Source organism: Gymnogyps californianus, chromosome Z (assembly GCF_018139145.2).
Source record: "Gymnogyps californianus isolate 813 chromosome Z, ASM1813914v2, whole genome shotgun sequence".
NCBI classification, from domain to species: Eukaryota; Metazoa; Chordata; class Aves; order Accipitriformes; family Cathartidae; genus Gymnogyps; species Gymnogyps californianus.
Genome location: NC_059500.1, coordinates 36709308 through 36732100, shown reverse-complemented (window position 1 = coordinate 36732100; position 22793 = coordinate 36709308). Strand labels below are relative to the sequence as shown.

General features: G+C 40.8%; 1 protein-coding gene across 1 annotated transcript in view; it reads right to left on the bottom strand.

The window, feature by feature from the left end:
• Nucleotides 1-1420: 1420 nt before the first annotated feature.
• The window catches only part of SHC3 (SHC adaptor protein 3), a 58594-nt gene continuing 37221 nt past the window's right edge, over nt 1421-22793 (bottom strand). The window contains exons 5-13 of the mRNA XM_050913288.1: nt 19866-19919; nt 15533-15584; nt 11238-11364; nt 9938-10095; nt 8273-8356; nt 7213-7350; nt 7156-7176; nt 4645-4940; nt 1421-1549 (exon numbers count right to left, since the gene is read on the bottom strand). Coding sequence (XP_050769245.1) covers nt 1421-1549; nt 4645-4940; nt 7156-7176; nt 7213-7350; nt 8273-8356; nt 9938-10095; nt 11238-11364; nt 15533-15584; nt 19866-19919 — 1059 coding nt within the window. The remainder of the gene's footprint in view (nt 1550-4644; nt 4941-7155; nt 7177-7212; nt 7351-8272; nt 8357-9937; nt 10096-11237; nt 11365-15532; nt 15585-19865; nt 19920-22793) is intronic.

The following is a 22793-nucleotide window of genomic DNA, read 5'->3' as shown; positions in this document are numbered from 1 at the left end:
TTCAGGGTAGGCAGGTGCTTAACCCAGACTTATCCTGCTGAGTCTTGGCCTTTATGAACCAAGTCTGAAGATTTGATTTGAGATACTGGTGCTAGAGAAGACCTTGGAATGCTGAAGGCTAAATCCTGACTCTGGCAAAAACTTTGCCTTTACAGGAACTGTGCCTATTGAATTTGGCTCTTGATAAGCTTCATAAAATAGGAAAATAACTTCATATAGTGCTTGCATTTGAATAGTACAAACCATCCTTAAAACATTTCCCAGTACCAAAAGCCAAGGACATTTCTGCCAGAAATGCATATTTAGTGTACGTGTATTTTTCAACTTGATAGTTAGAGAAAAGCAGTATATTTGCAATACTTATCACTTGCTGAAGGCCAAAGTGAAGTTATGCTTTGGTAGTTAAATGCAAATGGCATCATTTGCAAAACTGACCAGAGTCATGATAGTTTTCACTGTTTATATGAAGAAAAGGTTTTTCAGATATGTCTTTGAACAACCAGGTACAACTTGCATTAAAGCTATTAAACACAAGTTATTTGAACTTGCCTAATCAGTATGTCACATCTCATTGGATACTGGTAGTCAAGGACACCTAGATCTTCACCATAAGCAGAGAACTACTTATAAATAACCTTAGCACTCAAATTAATAAATTAAAGTTACAGAATATTGTTGCATTATCATTAGAAAAATCAAACGCACACACCTCATACACAGAGATCACACCAAATCATTGTTAAAGCAAGATACAAATGTTTTGAGTAGCATCATATAAGAATTCAAACTTGACATCAGAAAGATAAAATGCTTTTGATATCAGTGACACTGAATAACGCTTTTAAAAATCATTTTATGCTAAATTTCCGAGTTGGAATACTAGTTGCTGAATTCAGACTCCTTCCATGGTTAACCAGTGTAATTCACCTGTAATCCCCATAGTTGTGCTTCTTAGGTAAAATCAGAAATAAGATTCCCAATATTAATTTTCTCAAGAAATTGAGACTGCTGAATTCTATTTTTATCTGAACAATCACAGTTGGCATTTTTCTTCTGGTAAAAACACATGGCACAGAAGACAGTTCTATACCGTCAACAGACTGACTTGAAAAATATAAATATATACTGTATTTTTATATATAATGTGTATATATACACTATCAATATTCACATTAGAGAATCTGAATGATTTTATTGAAATTACTTTTTAAGAAAGCCTTCTGCTGTGACTTCATGTCTACATAAAGCATTGAGAACTTTCATGTGTACCGTGTGAAATGGGGCTTCTTAAACCTAGAGAAAACATACTGGTGAAATATATGTGAATATGCATTTTTTTTTAATGTACATATTTTCTTAGATCTGCAATCTCTACCAGTTATAGCTTGCAAATTACAAAAACTAAAATAGTTATCTGGAGTCACTGTTTCCTCTCAGCAGGCTGCTGCAGGCAGAGTTCACTCCCAGAAGAAACTATTGGCAAATTATTCTCGAGATGATGATTGATGAGATGACTTATACTGTCAAAGACACGATCTTTTGTACGAACCTTCAAAAAAAGGATGCAAGAAGATAGATTAAAGAGCAAAATACTTTTTCACTTGACTTCTCACTAAAATTCTCTGTAAGAGAGAATAATACTAAGAATAAAATGACACAATTAATCATGTTTTAGAGACTGATCCCTCTCCCATCAAAATCAGTGGAAATTAGGCATTTCTGGAGTTTTGCTTCTGTTTTGTCTCTGACTCCCTCTATTCTCGCCAAACAGGTATTTTTCATGCTACCTATGGGCCAGTCTACTACTATTACTCTTTTTGAATATCTGCTTGAAAACTTTCTGTACAACATTTTGTTTCACTGTAAGTCGGATTTTTAGATCAAATTTTCTTCTTCGAGATACCACTTGCTTCTTTAAAGTGTTTGCACCTTTTTCATTCTTTCATTCCACTCTTTTTCAAAGAGCTGTCCCTCCAGAGATGCCAGAACCCAACTCTTCTCTGTGCGCCTCAGCATCTTTGTGCTTTCCTTAACAAAGACCTTCTTCTTCAGGTGCTGGAAAATTCCCTTCCCCGAAAGCGATCCAGGTTTGGGTTTGGGTTTGTGTTTGCCCCATACTGCGCAGTACACCCCTGTGCCTTTGAAACTGAAACACTTCAGGGCAGGGAACGTAATTTTTCTAGCCCATTTACCAGCCCTCTGCACTGGCATCCTGCTAAGTGAGGAAACTGATATTGCAACGTAAAACAGTCAAAAGTATCAGGACAGGCCAAAACCTAATCTATATTACAAAACAATCTTTAATTATTTAAGCACATCTTCACAAAACATTTCCTTCCTATGCTTAAAATGAGTTAGGCATACAGCTTCCATAGGCAGAGCAGAGGTCCTCTTAAGTGAATGTCATGCTGCAGTAAAGCTTTGTATTGGGATGGCTCTGCACTGCCTGTGAGCACTGCTCAGCAGTAAGGCATATTTTCCTTGAACTTTTCTCAGAAAGTGAGAACAACTCTTGTTAAAACTTTCCAAAGCCAGCTTATGCTGTGATGGACACATCGTTTGGAACATTTCAGTCTTGCTGGCAAAACTGCTAGAAACTTAGCACAGGATGTCATAAGGTAAAAAAAAAAAACAAACAACTTTGATGGCAAATGATGCTATCTGCTCAGTCTTCTTGTAGCTGCGTCACTGAAGAAAACCAACAGGCTCTCCCAATTTCTGAAACATACTGCTTTGAAACATCACTTTCTGTAATTATTCAAAGCTATATTTTCAAAATGAAAAGATATCTTTAAAACAGCAGTAACTTTCCTTATCTATGTTCATATTAACACATTTTCAGTCCATTCAACTCAGCTGAGATTTTTCTCACCATAAGCAATATGCTCTGCCATCACCAGACTTCAAGCCCTAGTTCTAATTCCAGCAAAAGTCCTGCAGTCCTCCATTTTAAGCATCCCTTACCTGAACTAGAGATCTTTTTTTTTTTTTTTGTCAGCTGGATGAGAGCAGAAGCAACTGGACAGTTAACTCTGATCTGAAAACACACCCTGAAGAGCTGTAACATGTCACTGGGTAATTTGTGTGTGAAATGAATTTTCAGGCAGCCTTTGTGTGAATTGTTTTTTACAAATAATCACGCCGAGGCCACGCGGAAGAAATGCAAGCCGCTGGCACGCTGCTGCAGCTGGCCACACACTGGCATTTTATTGATGATTCTCCGCTCTGACAAGTCGCAAATAGGCCTGCTCAGAAGCTGTGTCAGGATCCCACAAATCATATAGACAGCACAGCTAACCTAAATACAGCTGCAGAAAACCTGTTGTTCACAAGCGGCGCCTCCTGAGCGAGGAGTTTCAGAGCCATTTGGGCCATGATGGCACACCACAAGTAGGCTGAGGGAAGGGATAGGTGCAGAGAACAAGCAGGTCCCTACACAAGGAGGTCAGCAAATTAGTGCTGCTCTTAGGGGCAGTGCAGAAAAGATGGGGGCCCTCTGTTCTTTGCAGGAGAAAAATGTCCTGGGAGTTATCACAGGGCCTGAGTACTCCATGCCAGTCAGCAGAGCAGCAGAGCTCTCGGTGCGACATAGCATCCCTGCACTTGCTGCATCACACAGCAGCATTTTCCTTGCAGTAGCCTGTAACAGCTATTTGTGGGTTTATGTTGAAGGGAGAATTAGGGGGCCCTGTTGCAGGAGTCACAAAATTGCTAGCCAAAGTTTAGCGAAGGAGGCTGCCCCCCAAGAGGTGTAGGGCCAGTTTCCCAGGCTAGTGTCCCAGTCAAGCCCAGGACCAGGCAGTTGGCACCTAAAAAGTGCAAAACCATTCTTTGACTGGCCTCATGTGGCCAACGTAATTACAATGGGCATTCCTCACCACAGCATTACAGACTCTGCAGGACCAGCATTATTCTGCTGCAGGTTTCTCAGCTGAAACAGGCCAACTCCCTTACAGGAGTTTCTCATTTACGTTGGGGCTTGTCATCTAAAGTTGTCCTTTACAGAGGAAAAGGAGTTGCCCACTCTCAGCAACCAGGATCCAAGAATAAAATGTGTGGTAATGCTTTCATTCTCTCAGACGAGACTAAGCCTCCCCAGAAGCAGGACAGGACAGCTGCAGAAAACTGGACCTCCCTTGCCCTCTCCATCCTGCTTCTGGGAGAGTCCCTTTGTTGGCTAAGGGAGTCCCTGTGCAGCAAAGAGATGGAGCAGGTTTACCCCAGTTCTCTCCTGGGCTTACGTGCAGGAAAACAGGGAGGGCCTGGTCTGTATCCTGACTGACAGAGATGTCACGTGGAAACTGCCGGCACGCAGGCTGGCCGAACTTGCAGAGCCACCAGCAGCTTCTCAGCAGGAAGGCTAAAGAAGTGGCTTAGCTGCACTTTTGACTAAGACTGTACTGCAGTGGCCAAAGCTTGATCTTGCTGGGGAATCAGGTTCCTAAGGCTCGCTGCGAGGTGCAGAAATCATGCAGTGGGTCTTCTGCTAGGCATTAGGAAGAGAATTAGAGATGTGATGGCATATTAGAGATATGAGGCTGTACTTATGATCAGTTGTGAATAAGCTGTAAACAAGATTAAACACATTTAGAGAAAATGCATAGAGTCAGAAACCTCCTGTATTACTGAGGAGTCAGCACTTACAGTTCCTTCTGGGTCCACCAAAAGAAGATGTTTGGCTTGTCCGTTGTGCATGCCTGTCAGCACATAGGAACCGGGATTCGTGGTACTCTTCCTCACGAGGAAGTCTCCGCATTTCTTTAACAGCTGTTCTGCTTCTTTCCTGCTCATCTCTCCTTGATACCACGGCTCTGTACTCAGCTCTTCGGCTACAGTCCAGTCAGCTGCTCTGGATGAAAGAGGACTGGTGCATCCCGTGGAGGTGGATTTCCTCAGTGCAGCCTCAGATGTTTGGTTCTTGAGGGCGTCTTCAAATGGTTCTGGTTATGGAAACAGAAACAAGGGCAAGATTATTCAGAGGTAAATCATGTTACAAAATGGTGATATTCCAGTCATTTTTAACTGGATTTATTTTGTGTTATAGCCACTTCCCTTTATCTTTATGAAAAAACTGAGGGAAGATGTACTGCTAGGCCTACTGATTTATGGATTATATTAAGACCGAGGAGTGTAATATGTTAAAAATGTATGTTATGCACAGAAAGAGGCTGATAAAAATCAGAGCGAACCTTGGCAGGAGCTTTTGAAAGGTACTGATTTTATTTCAGTAATGGCTATTGTCAACAGTTGCATTTATATGCACTGGTACCTGGCAGAGCTCTCCTTTTGTCTTGCCAGCTATGTCAGACAGTTTCATTTCAAATAAATTGCTTAATATGGGTACCCAATGTCATTATACTCATATCTGGTCTCTCTTCAAACAACATATTCATTTAGAAATTATCCATTACTGAGTCTCCAGCCCAAGGGTATGTCTAGAAAGGATCAGTTGCCCTTACCACTCAGCCTACCCCTAGCGTCCACCTAGGAAGAGGACTTTGCAACATAGACACAGGCTAACACCTTTAACGTGATTCACTGAGCTGAAATCAGCCTCAGGGAAGCATCTTTTAAACCTCAGCCAAATCCTGAACTCAGTGTTACTTTCTATAGAGCGGAACGGAAAGATATGTCATTACAGATCCCAACAGTCTTACAGAAATAGTAAATAGGTCAGTGCGTGCTTCATTAATGCTGTACTGACCTATCAGAAGCTATTTTCCCTTGCAAGACCTTCATCTGGCCAACTAGTGTGTATTAAAAAGAGATATTGCTCTGTGCCCACTAGACTTACGAAGGACATCCGCAGAGCAGTACCATGAAGCAATACACCAGCTCTAAATAGACTGCTCAGATGCGAGGAGGACACAGCCATGTTTGCATGGGGCCACAAAGAGGTTAATTTAGCTCAGAGAAATAGGGTAAATACTGTGCTGTCGCAGCTTATTGATACCTCAGCTAATTCTTAAAACCAGCTTATATATGTATTCACTACATTGCAGTCTGCACTAAGCCCAACACATGTTTAGCTTGACAAACCACTAACTCAGGGCTAGTTGACACGTTTTCTAATACTACTTTTCCCCAATGATCCAATGGTTAATAAAGATTAATGAAGGCTGGAAGATGAGAAATCAGTTTTCCCTATTTTTAGGAAAAGAATGCGTATAAAATAGAAGTAAGCATGTGCATGTTTTAAGGGCACAGCATGTTGGAAATCAAGGTTAACGTCCTTGATTTCAGACAGTAGACTTTTCTCATTTCAGATCTATATTCACAGATAGATACTCTCTCAACTTTCTTCCCTCCCCCTTTCTTTCAATCCAAAATGTCCCTAAGCTGTGGAAATAGCAAAAACATGCCAGGAAGACAGTTCTATGTATACTGAGATAACAAATATAGATATGTTATTTTACAAATAACATATAGGCACCAACTGCTTTGTCTCACTGCCTTTTAATTATGTGAACTGAATTAAATAAATCATGTGTCAGCAATTGATTGGAGGTAGGAAGAGTTGAAAAACAAAATTTTCTATGCATCAAACTGTTTTCCCCATATTTCCTGTTAAGTATCTCTTCAAGGCTGAAAAAAATGTGTAATGGTAGCACCAACATCAAATTATGACTGATGCTTGAACCATTGTTTTACGGCTATGGCTATGATTCTAATTTTGGAAAAGCTGACTTCAAATTTGGAACAGATAGCTAGATAGATTAGTAGGCCTATCCAGAGCAAGGGATAACTCAGCCTTTTCATTTCGCTCCCAGCTTCCTTGTTGCACAGAGTTTTTGTAGTATGCATTGACTTCCTAGTAACATATTCACAGCTAATTCTCCAGCCATTCACTCCTTCACTTTCCTGCATGACAGGCCTCCTGATTTATTTTCCTTCTGACCTACTTGCCTGTGATGCTAAGGATAACATAGACTGCAACTCATCTTAACTCAGACGTAATACAAACTAGCTTCAAATCTTTGGCCACCCTTATTTTAACTCGGTCCAATATGAAACCACCATGAATTCTAAAATTCACCATAATTCCACCAGGAATACTAAAATTTGGAGAATTTAAAAATTATTTTTTATCCAGAAGTAATGCATAAACATATTGGGTCGCTTGTTGGAAAGGGAGTGAATAGGAAGGGAACTCACTCATGTCAAACAGATCCTTTCCTGAGCTGCTCTCTTTGGTATCATCTGCTGTTCCACTGAAGGTACTTTCAGCATCTGCCTGAAGTGCCAATAGAGCTTCTATATTTATATGCTGGGTGTTTACATATGTTGGCATCTCTGCTGTTGGGGTTACTTGTGATTTCCCTTCCGGCATACTACAAATATCCAGAGATCCTAGAAAATTCAAGACTTGTTTTCTTCTTTTTTGTATTTGACAGAACAGTGTTGTTATAATGACCAAATAACATCACACCCCATCACCACAGATTTAAAATTCCCTGGAATGGGAGATGTAAAGTCAATAACTGCAGGATCTAGTAGAAAAAAATGTTGATGAATGGATTCAGAACAGTGTTTCAATGAGGGGTTGGGGGGGGGCGTTATTATTCAGGAGGAAAGGAAAGTTTTGTAAATTAAGACTGTCAGTTTCAAAAATTATATTCAGCTGGGGAGTCATGAGAGGAGGAAATGCAATAAAACCCTCAAATCTGTGCAGATTAACAACAGATAACATATTCTGGCATTTAAAAAGAAAGTGTCCCCAGAAACACAGTAAAGCTGTCACATAAAGGTGGATGGGGTGAAATTTCAGACATATGTTTTGATGTGATTTGCTTAAAATTCATAGACAATAACAAAAAGAACATTGTGTGTTATTTGTTATTCGTGGAGCAGAGATCATGCGCAAACACATGCATTGCTCCACATTTTAAAAAAGCTTCCGACTTTAGGCTCTTCCTTTGGAAACTCCATCTTGCATACCCTAGTGGGTCAGATTTTCAGAACAGACCATGCAGCCTGTCTTTAAATACCATGGGGTTTTAAGACATGGCAAGCTAGAAAGCTGAAGGTTTGGGGCAACTCTATTTATGAACTGCTCTGCAAAAGATAAGATTTTATGAAGGTGTGCATTTAATAATCTATCCAGAGGTAATTACCAAATGCTTTTCACTGATATCAACACTAAAATTTGGACAAAGGAAATCTATCAACAAAGTGCAGTTCATTGCCTTAAGACTTTGAGGCATCAGACTTTCACATGCTTTGCCCACCCAAGACCTCCTGCAGTATTACAGCTAAAACTAGCAAAACTCACCTTGCTTAACAGGCCAATGATGCCAGTCTTCACTGAATTTGTGTCCTAAGTGACGACTCTGGTAATAGGTTTGGTCTCCTCCCACTCCTGCTGCAGACTAGAATGGACACATGTGCAAAGAAATTTTCAATTACCTTTAAAATGCTCAGATATATTATGAGTGGCTCTGACAATTTCCTTGGCTGTATTCTGTGTACTCCCACTCTTCATTTCCGATTCATCATGGTGTCAGAATATATATCTCACAAATGCATTTATGTAGGAGTAAGATATTACCGGTGACCTTCATGTAAACTTCCCTCCTTCCTGCTTTTATTAACCCCCGCAACCCAAACGATGCATCATCTCCTCCAGTACATTTGTCTTCACATAGCAAGCCCTGACAAACCATGTCTGGGAAAAGCATTCCACAGAAACGCACCTGGGACCAGAAGACACCACCAGCACCCTCCAAAGCAGGAGCTGAAAGACTCACGTTGGTACCAGGGGATGCACTTGGGTACTGAAGGGAGGATGCTCCCTACAGACAAGCCCCTCTGGATTTAAGCAGAGTTGTGCTGGATCTGAAAACTCCTCTTAGGTGGCTATGTTGATACTGCAGTCAAACTTTCGACAGCAATGCTGGTAGAAATATCCAAGCTGATCTCAGTTCAACGTGAGGTGGAAAACCTACCTAGGAACCTGCCTGAATACCGATCGCTGCTGAGTTATTAACATAATGAACTGTGTCGTGGTTTAACCCCAGCCGGCAGCTAAGCACCACGCAGCCGCTCGCTCACTGCCCCCCCCACCCCTGGGATGGGGGAGAGAATCAGGAAAAAAAAACCTCGTGAGTTGAGATAAAGACAGTTTAATAGGACAGAAAGGAATGAAAAACAATGATAATGATAATAATAATATGACAATAGCAATACTAAAAGAATTAAACTATACAAAGCAAGTGGTGCACAATGCAATTGCTCACCACTCGTTGACCGATGCCCAGTTAGTTCCCGAGCCGCAATCCCCCCTCCCAGCCAACTCCCCCAGTTTATATACTGGGCATGATGTCATATGGTATGGAATAGCTCTTTGGCCAGTTTGGGTCAGCTGTCCTGATGGTGTCCCCTCCCAGCTTCTTGTGCCCCTCCAGCCTTCTTGCTGGGCACGAGAAGCTGAAAAATCCTTGACTTAGTATAAACACTACTTAGCAACAACTAAAAACATCAGTGTGTTATCAACATTCTTTTCCTACTAAATCCAAAACACAGCACTATACCAGCTACTAGGAAGAAAATTAACTCTGTCCTAGCCGAAACCAGGACAAACTGTTAGTAATGACTGCACTAGATTGTTTCAACGATTCTACATCAAATCTTTCCCCGTTAGTGTGCACTATTTGATACTCTCTGAAGCAGACATGGTTTCTACAAATGTAATAACCCTCAGTGGATTTCTCTTCCTTGAACCTGTGTAATCTTTTAACACCATGAGGAACTCACCTCCTCTTTTTTGTTCTGAACATGCCTAATTTGTTGCCCTCTAGATCTTCAATGCCCATTCAAAAGGAAACCGGCCACACATGAAGGGCTGTGAGCTATAAATGGTCCCAATGCATCCATCCTAAACCACACATTTTTAAAAAATTTTAGATCCATCAGCAGGAGGGCAGAGATGCAATTGCACTGACCTGAGCTGTATCTGCAGCAGTGGGAAGCCTTGCTTTGAGCCTGGCATCAATGAAACCGCCAGGGGGGGGCATTTTATTTGGGATGTTGTTGTAATAGGGATGTTCTGTTGCCTCATTAGCTTCCTCCACCCATGGCTCATCAAAACTCTGCATCCTGTAAGAAAGTGAGTGCTTTATTTTGCCCCTCGCTTGCAAAGCATTTACAGATACTTGCAGCATGTTAAGACTGCCTGTCAGGGGATCACTATTGCATATTATTTCGACACTTCAGCTACCATTATAAGTCAGGAAGTAATGATGGATCATGCAGCAGACCTTCTCTGTTTAGACAAGCTAATCTAAACCTCCTTTGCAATGGATGAAATTCTTTATGCTGAGTAAAGGATTTTTTACTTAGCTTTAAAGACCATTATAAACTGCATTAACAAACAATTTTATTTAACCTTACAGTAGCACTTGTAATATTATTGCTTGCTTGATTGACTAGGCTCTAAAATTTTGTCTTTAATTATGGCTGCTCTATCACCAATATAAATCTGAAGGAACTTCACAAAGTCAAGAGATCAGATCTGTGGTTTCATCTACATTTGACAGTCATTTACACAAGTCTAAAGTGAGTACAGAATGCTTCCAGATTAGGATAGTAGCATGTTATATTCACCATACACTCATTTTACTCCGATATAACAGATTACACAGGGTACCAGCTCACTGGGATTTATACTAATGTTAGCAAGCATATAGCAATCCATGTCAAAAACACAGCTCACTAAAGAAAACAGAACTCTATATCCCAGCCTTTTAAACATACACAAGCAGACAGATTTTGTATCCTCCAGAGAACAATGCAGTCAAAGCCTCTGTACAATACATCACATTCCTAAAAACTTTACCCTGGCTAATATCAGAAGTAGTGAAACATCACCAGTCGTTTTGGAAGCGCAGCAACTCCAGCTTACTTCATCTAAATTGAGAGAGCTGCTACGACAGTAACAATGAGGAAACGCCACAAATAACATCCATTCTTGGCCATCCAACTCTGCCTACTAACCACAACAGAAAACATATGACCATTTCAATAAGTTCACTGTGAAATCCATATTTAGTCCATTCTTTTAAAATGACTGTATTCCTTTCATATTCATTAGGCAAATGCTGCTTTGCTAATTCAGCAGAAATCTCTTTTTAAGGTATTTAAATCCGGTCTGTCTCCAGCAACTTTGTCCACAGCACATTTTATTAAGTAAATACAAAGCTAAAGAAGATCCTTTAGAAGACTTCTGCAATCGTACTCACCTATCATGGAAAGCAGGTATCTTAGAGGGGCATCGCAAGTATTGCTTAAATCGAAGCTCGAACGCTTGCCCTATGGTGCTGATGACATCCTGGGCCAGGCCATCACAGCATTCCAGTATATGACAGGCTAAATGAAAAAGATTTGACAAATGCACATGCAAATCGTTGTTAATGTTATGGTGGGATGCACTGACCTATGACAAAACACCTACACATCAGGCATAGTTGCCCTATTCATGGAGTGCACATTTCAATAAAACCCAATTCTGGCACAGTGAATTTCAGGCAATGGGATCTTTTTAAAGGTTAAATAAAACTGCTCTAGTGTGTAACTGCAATGGGCAAGACCACAGATCAGTTCCACAATTTTAACAACTCCATAAAGACAGGAAATCTCATAAAAATTCACTTGTTATTGCCTGAATGCAATAGATTATATGAGAATTCTAAGCTTTAAATTGAAATTATAAAAATAGTAGTAGAGGGTAACAAGAAAAAAAACTTTCTTTGCTTTCCTCAATTTTATTACCACTTCAGTTTTATGTCTGATCACCCCAAGTTTGCAAGCTGTTCACTTCCTTTGAGTTTCCAGAATTTCCCAAATTACAGGCTAACGGAGGAGCAGTAACTAGGATACTTCCGAGATCCAGGGCCCCGATCTGCTTCCCGTAATACAGAGGCTGGTACCTTTTCCTGCTTGTCTGTATGGAGACACTCCCAGCAAACTGCGGGATCACTGGGGAGCACAGAGCCAGTACCCCGGTTAACTCCAACACTCCCCCATGTGCCACCTCTCTGAACCTACTGTGATAGAGGCAATAAGGAGGGAGGCTGGCAACAGAAGCTCTCTTCCTGTGGGAGATGGAGAAACCTTTATCAGCTGTCTCAGCAGCCAAATCCATCCTGGTTTTAAATCAGAGAGTGGCTCGGAGGTATCATCTTATGTGACAACGTAAACAGGCAAACTCGTGAAGATTTCACCTAACACTGCAGGAACCTAGATGAGTGTTAAGAGCTGGAAGCTAAAGATCTGAATGAACAACATGTTGGTGATATTCAGAAAACCCCAGGCAAGTTCATTTTCCATATTCAGTGCTGGACAAGCACATGGTCTACTGGCTAGACCCTGGATTGGATCTGAAACCCTGGTTCTTTTCCAGGTCCCGCCACAGTACAGTGGTATCTTGTTCAAAGTTACTAATTTCTATGATCCCTGACTGCTTTAATAACCTGAATATAAATTCTTCAGCTGAAAAACTGCATTTTAGTATATGCCCAGTATCCAGCTCAGCGGAATCAAGTGCTTTGGATGCCAATGTCCTACAAATAAGGGTTGGTCATGACACTTGTGTAACATAATTTTAGTTAAAGCCGTATAGGGAGACTACGGAGGTTTAGCAATGACTGCTCAAAGGCTGATCTGCTGGACATACTTCTGAAGCAGCCAGAATAAAGGGCCAAGAAACCTGCAGTTATGCAGGTATGGAATGACCAGGGCATCAAGCTGTCTCTCCCTCAGCAGCAGCAGCACCTCACGCAGCATGAGATGGCACTGGTCACAGTGTTGCCTTGCTAAACAGATCCAGTGATGCTCTCTTCTCACCTTACAGCATCTGCTGTGCTGAGCAGCATGCTGAGGCAATGCCTGATTCAGGGGAAATGTCCTTAGCTGGATGTTGAAAGTGGATTCAGTAGCCAAAAACAGGACCTCCATGTGTTCAAAGACAGAGGCAGACATCCCTGGCTAACAGCAGGATATTTGCTGTTTACCCTCTCTGCACCACTGCTGGCGGCAGTAAACAATCAGGCCCCAGATAAGGTGCAGACTTATCTCCATGAACGTGGACCCAAAGTAGTTAGGCCAAACAAAGCTATAATTTTTGCACTCTATAACTAGAGTGGGGATTTAAAGAGACTACATTGCTCACTGCTAAACCTGTCTGGAGCTGAAATGAAGCATGAGTCATTAAGTAGTTTCGGTAGGCGACATAATGAGTAACCTGTTTCCTTGGATACGTGAATGGACTTTCAGCAGGTAGGAGATGTGCTTCTTGTAAAAGGATGAGAAGGTTTGGCTCACACAGAGATGATTTCTTGTGAATGTTACAGCAGAAGACAAACAGCTTTTAGCTTGCTAGATCCAGAATATAAAGCATGAAGAGAGCTTTTCCGCCCTTGGGAAGAAATTAGTCTAATATGCAAGTGAAAGCTGTACTACAGCGTTGGTGCTAGTGTCAATAACAGCAGCAGTGACATTTTCACTGGATACAAAAATAAATTTGAACTCACTTCTAAAGTAATTTGCAGATAACACAAAGACTGATAAAATGGCCAGTGATGGTGAAAGAGGGCAATCCAGATCTCTTGGTAAACTAGACCTGTTAAAAAAATGTGTTTTAACACTGGTCACATAGAAAGTCACTGATCTGCAAACCACTGATGTACACACACAACTGGGGAAAGCTCCCATGGAAAGCTGTAATACAGAAGGCTTGAAGAACACAGTGGGAAAGAATTTCATGAGATAACAGTGCTTCACTGCAGCAAAAAGGGCTTATGAGAAACTGGCTAATGACAACGACAAAAGCAAGTAAGAACAGGAAGGTGCAGCCTCTGTTATAGATTGCTGACATTAATACTAGATTATGCCAAACAGTAACAGGCACCATCTACCTTTTTAAAACAATGCAGAAAAATGAAAGAAGGAGGAGCAGAAATTATCTGAAGGATGGAGGATGTGCACTGCAGCTGAAGACCTACAGAGTTCACTCTGTCAAACTTCTCCTAAATAAAACTGAGAAATGACTTGAACTAAATACACCACAGGAAGACAATACCAGGTGCTTAGATGACTCCTCAATATAGGCTAGACTAGCTCAACAAGGAACAGTGACAGGAAGCTAAGGCTGAACACATTTAACTTAGATATAAAGAACATAGTTCATGAAACAGTTTTTATATAAAATCCACTCACACAGGAACAGAAAACAGAGCACAGGGCACCTCCAAACGCTACAGTGCAAACGTCTGGTCTGTGATGCTGGTCCACTACTCTGCTACTGAGATCTCTCAGAACAACTAAATCAGTCTCCAGTTTAGCAGAAGGGTACTGCTAAAGCAGGTGAGGTGGAGAGCAGCTCTGCACCATACAGCCTACAGTCTGATGCCAGAGCCTTTCTAATGGGGGACACATGATGTTGGAACATAACAAGCATGGCAAAGAATTGCACTATCTCCCTACCTCTCACTCCCTGTAAGTTTTCTAGGTGTTTCACTAACATTCAGAATATTAATATGTTTAGTGCAGGTATTATTTATGAGCTAATGCCCTTAAGTCTGGATGTCTCTGCACATGGATGTAACAGATTGCTAAGGTATCTAAAATCATTAAAGATGACAAAATACGGAAGCTATTGAATTAGTTTTGCCCAGGGTAAGGTGGCAGCTCAGGGTTTGCAGAGTTGGCATTTTGGACTTCAAGTGTATGAATTCTGCAGAAATCCTGTTGGAAGTGCTTGGGTCTTTTTTTGGAGCTAGTCTTTTTTTCTCTATGAATCTATGAATAATAAATACATTCTCAGGTACATTATACAATACTTTGTATCTAGCATTAAGACCTAGTGGTGCTTTCTGCATTACAAGCAGAAATGTTTTTTATACCTATTATTTCAGACTGTAATTTACACTTTTTATAATTTACTTCTATTTTTGAGAATCTGAACTGGATCTCAGTCTTTGAAGGCAATCGACAAGAGGTTCCCTGTTCCTGACTGATCGCTCATAAAGCAATAGAACCTTGAATAAAACTTTACTGAGAAAGAGGATTACAGCCTCCAGCAAGCTGGCTCGAAACCTCACTATTTGGTAAAGAATCTGATTCTGCCGGGAAGAATTAGGCATGTACTGAGATGACCTAACAGATTCAGCCGCCTCATCAGAAGACTTAATCAGAGGACTGCTTAGTTCTTGCATAGTGATTGGCTGTAGGTAAGAGTTGGCTGTTGCCTAGAAGCTCACACAGCCAAGTAAGGCAAGCTTTTGATTTAAGACATGAAGAGAATCACAGTAATATTTAGAGATGAACTACAGGCAAGACCTGTTGCAAGTTTGAGAATCACCTTGCGCATGGCTGTTCCTTATTGCTACACAATCTTTCCATGACTCTGTCAAAGGCAATCTTGTTATTGGGCTGCATTTATTTTTTTCTGTGGGAAAAAAAGATCGACTGAAGTATACCATGAACAATTCATGTTTCTCAAAGGAAAAAAGATGCCAAATAGATATTTCTAACTTACCTCTCCGATTAACAGGATCCTTAGCTACATATGCAACATAGTCAGTTGTATCCTGTCAAAAAATCAAGATATATACAATGAATGCAAAAAAATTTTGCACTGATCATAGCAAAAGAGCACAGTCCAGAGTGTGCACATTCCTGTGGGGACAGCCTCAAATGACATGGTTTGCTCTACAGTTGTATACTACTGAAACCCCATAACAACTTTTATGGGTTTTGGTACTGATCCCACCACTTTGCTTTCTCCAGAGTGTGATCTATTCCAGCAGAACTTCCAAGGCCTTTGAAAATCAGTTAAACAAATTTAGTAGGATTTGGATCAGGCCTCATTTAAAAAAGAGTAGAATTACAAGTCTTCACCTTCAAACCACCCAGAGATTTTGGTTCAGAACATGAATAATCAACTGGTTCTGTGGCAGAAAGAGCAGGAATAATGGCCCCACTCCCCAGAAATACTGAGCAATGGCGTTTATTCATGTGTGAGAAGCAGGTGTGTTTACTTCACTGACTACAATGCCATATGGCACAGAGGTGCTCAGCCACTGCTTGGCTGTGACAAGCAGTATCCCAGGATGCTCTCCCCCAGCCCATGGGCTGCTCCCAGCCATCCTCGTTGCCATGTGCCAGGTGGATTTTCTGGCAAAAGCAGGCTGACATCTTCTCTGGGGATTTTTTGCTTGCTCTCCTGCCACCCTCGTGCTCCTGTGCACAAGCAGCGCAGACTTTTATCATTGTGCAGATGAAACAGAAAGGCCAGTGCTTCTGGGAAACGTGAGGCCTGCTGGCACATCTGGAAAATGCCATATATCCTTGATGCGATCAGAAAGTCCTGGTTAGATCCGCTATTTCCTGACATGTCTGGCTAGTCAGGTATAGCTAAACCTAACTGAGGTATATATAGGATACACTACCGCTGGCTGCATAAATCTACCCAAAGCCTTTTCAGGTGACTGATCCAAGACCATTGGCGATTATGTCAAGATCCAATGTCATAACAAACATCAATCTTCTGTTAAAAGATAGACTTCTTTAGCTTAACTTTCTCTAGTGCAAGCACACACCACCACCACCCACCCAAAACAAATCACTCTGCTGCATGTCTATACAATTTCCTTCCTAAGGAAAAGGCAAGGGAAATGATGAAGCACATTCATGGTTCTGGTGACAGATGTGTAGCCGTATCACTTAATGCACTATTGGAAGGCACTCAGACAGAGCAGTAATGAGGTTGGTCTGTAAAAAAAGCAGAGCAGAGAAAAATAGCCCTAGCATTTTGTCCAGTAATTTCTTAAGCACCCAGTGACATAGTGTCTGGGAAATGACTTGAGTGGAAGTAATGATGCATATCAACAAGTAAGGGGATGAGAAAAGTGGCTATGTCTATAGTAGCAAATAAAACAGAGGCAAGGTAAAGGCCTGAGAGTTGTCCCACAGTTGTCTATACCGTTTAATTGTTGCTACTCTCCCTTGCCTGGCTGTGCTGGTTTCCCATGCCATGCTCTGAAACTCTCTGAGGGACCAGCAAATGCTGGGTATCTATCCCAAGAGATCACTGGGAGGGAATAGAGTGAATGTGTGCATGCAAATTGCACTGTGTTATTCAGTTTTGGGGCCAGAAAACAGGCCACATATCATTTTATTTACTAGTACAGACATAGCTAATGGGTACATTTATGCCTGAGTAAATCGTAGATCTATCTCATAGCTAGCGTGGGTGTGAGAGACTGGAACCACCTACTCTTTATTTCATCTAAAGCTCTCAGATTCAAACTGACTATGACAAACCATTAAGGACCTAAGGTTGGCACATTTCACAGTGGCTAAATTAGAAGACTCCCATCAAAAGGCTATACAGGGCTGGGCTGGTGCAGCAAAGTGGTCCCTGACATTCAAGAACTGAAGACAAGTATGAATGAGCTATAATTTTCACCTCAAAGAAATTGCATTGCGGTGTTAAAATTTGGAGGCAGGACTGAAACTGAAAAACTACTGCCTTCAGGGACCTCTGAGAGACCTGCCTTATTAGACCTTATGAGATCCACCTCTCTGAAATTTCAGCAGGCATCTCCAAGAACAGACGTCTTGCCTAGCAGCCTGGAAACAGCCACCTGAAATGACTATGGATGAAAATTGTTTAGTGTATCATAAGGAGGGGCTGAAGAGAGCTAAAGCAGATCCAGAACACAGTCTTGGAAGTGAACTAAAAATGATTCTGAAAAGGTGTGTAAAAGGATTTGGTGGAGAGATTTTTTAAGCTCCCATGCACTGACACAGCCAGAAACTGTCTGACTCATTGCAAAGGGGTATATTGGAAAAATATATATGGTACTGAAGCTGTTCTCCAAGACTGTGGAACACTTCTCCAGTGGATATATTTTGAATGATGAAGGTAATTAACACTTAGGGAGTGGGAGGAAAGTTGCAAAGCTAATTGCTGGCGCAAATGTGTGGCAGATATCCAGAGCAGAAAAGTGGAAGGGGTGAGAAGTGGGGGCAGTCTCACTTCTAAATAAACCAAACTTCAAAATTCAAAATAACAGAAGTATTTCCTGAAGAAACATGGGCACAGATCTGGGTTCCTAGTTCCGTATGGCCTTTGTCCGTCCATCTTAAATCTCATATGAAGAGATGAGCTTATGGGCTGGAGCTCAACTGTGTTTGGAGGATACGGTTTGGTGGTGGCAGTCCTCCACCAAGTGGAAATCATTAAGGGCTGATGAAAGTTATGTCTGGATGACCCTCAGATGGGTTAATAATGCTGTGACTTAAATTACATCCTTGCATCTTGTCTTCTTCTGTGTGCATGCAGGACAAAGGAACCACCTGCTTTATGAACAAGCTTTTGATTTAAAGTTGTGCCAGGTACTAGCCCACTGAAACAAGCCTGTAGAGCGTCATTAGATACTCATACCTACCCTCTCCACCCCCAGAATGAGATCACTGTGCAGCGGTCTTACTGGGAACGCAGCTTTACAATTTCACTGTCTTGTAGGCTCCCTTACACCATGCAATTTTATTTCTCTGGTAGCTCACTGACTCAGTAGCATGATTTTTATCTCTCTCAGACATTTGGAAGAGCTTGTTTACTCCAAATCCAATCTCTACTGCTGCTCCTCTCTTCTTTCCTGGTAAATCACTCTATCAGTGAGCAGTGTGCAATGGTGTTTCCAGGACTTAGCATTTGGGATGGCAGATGGGGAGTGAAGAATCTTCTTACGGAGGCAGGGAACTGTGCTAATCACTCCTCTGCCCACTTCAGGAATTGTTCATTTACAGCATCCATTGCAATCTGTTGTATTTCAAAGCGGCTGTTGATCCATTTTTTGTTCCCCAAATTATTATGATATAGTGTCCTTTTCCCTTCTGGAATTGAACTGAGCTCAGCAGAGGTATACTAAGACTGAAGTTTGCCCTTATGTTTTCTGAGGATAGTGAAATGAATAGAGAAAGTGCCAAGGATCTTCAACTTAACAGAGTTGAACTGAGAGAATTAACTCACAAAGCAGGCTAGAAATTGCCTTACCTGCAGTACATGACTGATAAATGACAGATAATTGTATAATGGAGGAAAAGACAGACTCATTCAATTAATCTATGTTTAAAAGGTTTCAAACCTCTAAGGTAAGAGGTGAGCAATGTCCCTGTTTTATAATTCTCCCATTGCTTCCTGGGTGACAAATACTTTTTAAGCACGTTCAATACGCCTTTGGATGGACTGCTTATAAAAACAGGGAAAAGCGCAACAAGCAGGAGTCTGCCCTTTGATCTAAATTAACCAAATGTGTAGGTGTATCTGAAAGCTTTGCAAAACTAGACAGAAAGATCTGCGCTTTTCCTGAAAGTCTGTCGTCAAGCTGCATGAGTGTAGTGAATATACCTGAAGGCAGTATTTAGCACAGTCTTCTCAATGCACACTTAAAGACAAGAAGAAAAAAAATAAATGCAGGCATTGCTATAAATATAACTGCAACATAGTCTATTACTGTAAAAAGTGTAAAATAAAAAACAATCAGGACAAAAATTCACACAATACCCATATGACTATACTACGTTACTCTGAAAAACAGAGCCCTGCTTATCAGTTATTATATGAATGCTCACAGCCCTTTGATATTTTTTGTTTCAGTCATTCAGAGAGGAGGACTTATGACTGCTTGTCAGTCGTTTCCCTCAAAAAGAGTTTGATGGCAACAATCAAGAAGAATTTATGAAACAAGAAACAGGAGCTATTGTGCTTATATTTTTCTTTCAGTAAGCTATGCAATAAATTTTGTCACACAGTCCTCATGAAGCAATATCTATGTGGGGGAAAGCTTTAAAGAAATGCTTACCGGATCACCTCCAGATGCAAAGGAAATAGATTGCATATGGTGATTTGCTATGATCTGTATGGATCAGAAAGAATAAGTGTGAGTCAGTACGTTTTCTTACAGTTTACCCTTTTGATTTCTTTTTTGGTTTGTATAGGGGTGAAAATCCAAAAGCAAGATCAAAATGACCTCTGCATTTCACTTACAAGGAGTGCAAAGAGTAGCATGATAATATAAACAAACTTAAGGATGAATGTATTTATTCTGGTGTTCTTTAAAAGCTAGCAGGACACGGCAAAATTGCTAAATGTGCTCAGAACACCAGTAAATCATATAGATCTGTCATACAGTATCTTTGGAGAAATTTTAATCCGCTGAAGCTCACTTTCTTTATTACAGATAGTGAAGAATGGAGCAAAGGGTCCTATTCATCAAAATACTTTTCTCCTGTTGCCACTCTGGTGAAATCAATGAAATCATGCCAATCTGCACACCAGCTAAGGATCCTAACATTGCTTCCAATACCTACTGTGTCATTTTATCTTTCAAACACCAACATGTTTGTAATATGCAAACAGAATTTTGAATCTAGCTGCAGTGTAGCATTGTGGACAAAATCTCAGGCATACTCCAGGGCATTCGAAATTCAATTTGCTTATGTACAATTTGAACTAATATGGTATTTCTCTGGGAAGAGACAAATTGCCATGAACCTCTAACACAAGGAGAACAACTCTGCTCCATTGGTATTCTGAGATTTAACTTATGAAAACTTTTAATAATGAAATCATGTAACAACCAAGAAAGAAAAGGTCATTTGAAAGAAACTTTCACTTTATCATTTGAGTCACAGAAACCATGCCAAGGAATTTGTCTGGTATAGGACAGGCCCCTTATTTAGTGCCTCAGAGCATGTGATAATAGTCATTTGGATCTTAATTGCTCATTTTGGAGAGGGTACCACGTATTTTAGAAAATCTTTTTGGGAAAAAATGAGGCTAAAAAGATATTCTCTGGGCTGTTTTCCCCATCCTGCATCTTAAAGACCTGAACTAGCAACTACCTTCCTTGGAAAGAAAAAAGCCCGACATGAGTTTCTCTGGATCTTGCTGCTTCACTAAGTCAGAGAGAGTTGACAACTATTTGTAGTGCTTCTTTCACGTAAAGAGTGCTTCATTTTCAATACTTCTGCTTGTCCCACAGCAGCCTCTGAAGATGGGGTTACTTTTTAAGTGTTCAGTGGTGAACCATCATTCCCTTACTCATCAGTGAGGACTTCCTTCTCTTTTTCCCATAAAGAAGAGGTGATCCTAACAATAGAGATGAACTAGCGAAGATTTGTTACACATTTAATATTGTCACTATCTTGAACTGTGTAAATAACCCAATCTTTTAGTTCAGCATCATAAAAAACAAAAATTATTTCAGATTGCCTCAAAACTCATTTTTCCAAATTTTAAGAAAACTGAAAAGTGCTTGAAACCATCAGTTCAAGTCAGACACTTTTTTTTTTTTTAATTCCACAGCTAAACAGTTTAGTTTAGTTTGAGGTAGGGGTATTCCCCCCCCGCCCCCAATACCAAAATATTGAAACAAGGCATAGCAAATTACTAACACCTTGCATTGCTTAAAATGAAACAATTTACTAATGTTGGCACATAGTTTAGAAACATTTCAGTCTACCCAAATCTGCATTTTAAACAAATAAAACAAAACAAAACAAAACAAAATCATCTTCCACTCATCCCTGCTTAACATGTTCACAAAACGGTTGTGCAGGGATACATGCAACTGCTCTCCTGTTACCCCAAAGGCCAACAACACTGTCTTGTCTTTTCTTTCCTTCCAGCTCCTCTGCGAAAAAGAGGCTATTACAGAAGTTCACAGCCATCTTCCTGGGTGGGGTCTCAAAGGGCAAAGCTGCTGGGCCATGCTTATTTTCAAATCGAATGCTTGGCACAAACAAGAAACAAGGGAGACCACAGCCAGACTGGGGATCTCTGAGAAACCAGACGTTTCCCAGGCCTGCAGCACCCAGATCAAGTCTATCTCAAAAAAGAATGATAGGAGAGAAAGATAAACAGTTTTGTCAACTCAGAGAAAAGGCAAAGCATCTAGGGGAGGATTCTTCCCTGGGATAAATCAGTTTAACTCCATTTCTACCCTGACGTCAGCTGAAGACAAGGAGAATTTCAGGGTTTGGCACTTTTTTAGTCGATCTACTTAACATCAAGTTTCTATGCTTCTGAATGGGGGCAACTGTCCTTATGAAAAGCACTGCTGTGTATATTCCATAATAAGGGTCCAAACTACTGCAACCAGCCATAATGCTGCTCCCACAGCCTCAGTGCTCACTGCAGAAGATTATGAAGTTTTCTAAATAAGGACAAGAATGAAGATAAATCAATGAAAACATAATAATAAACAGCAAGCTTTTTAATAGACAATGCATGTCTTCTTTCTTATTCTTTAATCCTCAGGCTCCAAAGGACAGCAGGAATTTTTTTTTTTCTCTCTAGCTGTCTCTGGGCAGAAAGTTGCATGCCCTAACGCAGTATATGGCTCACAGCAAATAGCACAGCAGTGAGTACGCATGTCTGCTTTCTCTATATATATATCCTGAGCAAGGATTTTTCTCATCTCATACATCATTCACAATCCACTGCAGTGATTCCCCAAAGTCTGTCGGTACCTTCAGCACAATGAAGAAGAAGAAATGGGCTGCTTGAAAAAGGCTGCCTTGTCTCTCTAAAAGACTGGCGTTTCACTGCACTGCAAAATCCCTGAGGCTGTATTTTAGCAGCGCCTCAGGAACAGATTGCCCTTTAAGGCTCTAAATGGGAAGAACGACAACAAAATTGGGAATGTGCATTCAGTCCTTTAGTCACTTATGCCAAATGCATCCCTTTTAACACTCTGAAAGTTTGTAACTGTACCCAACAAGAACTC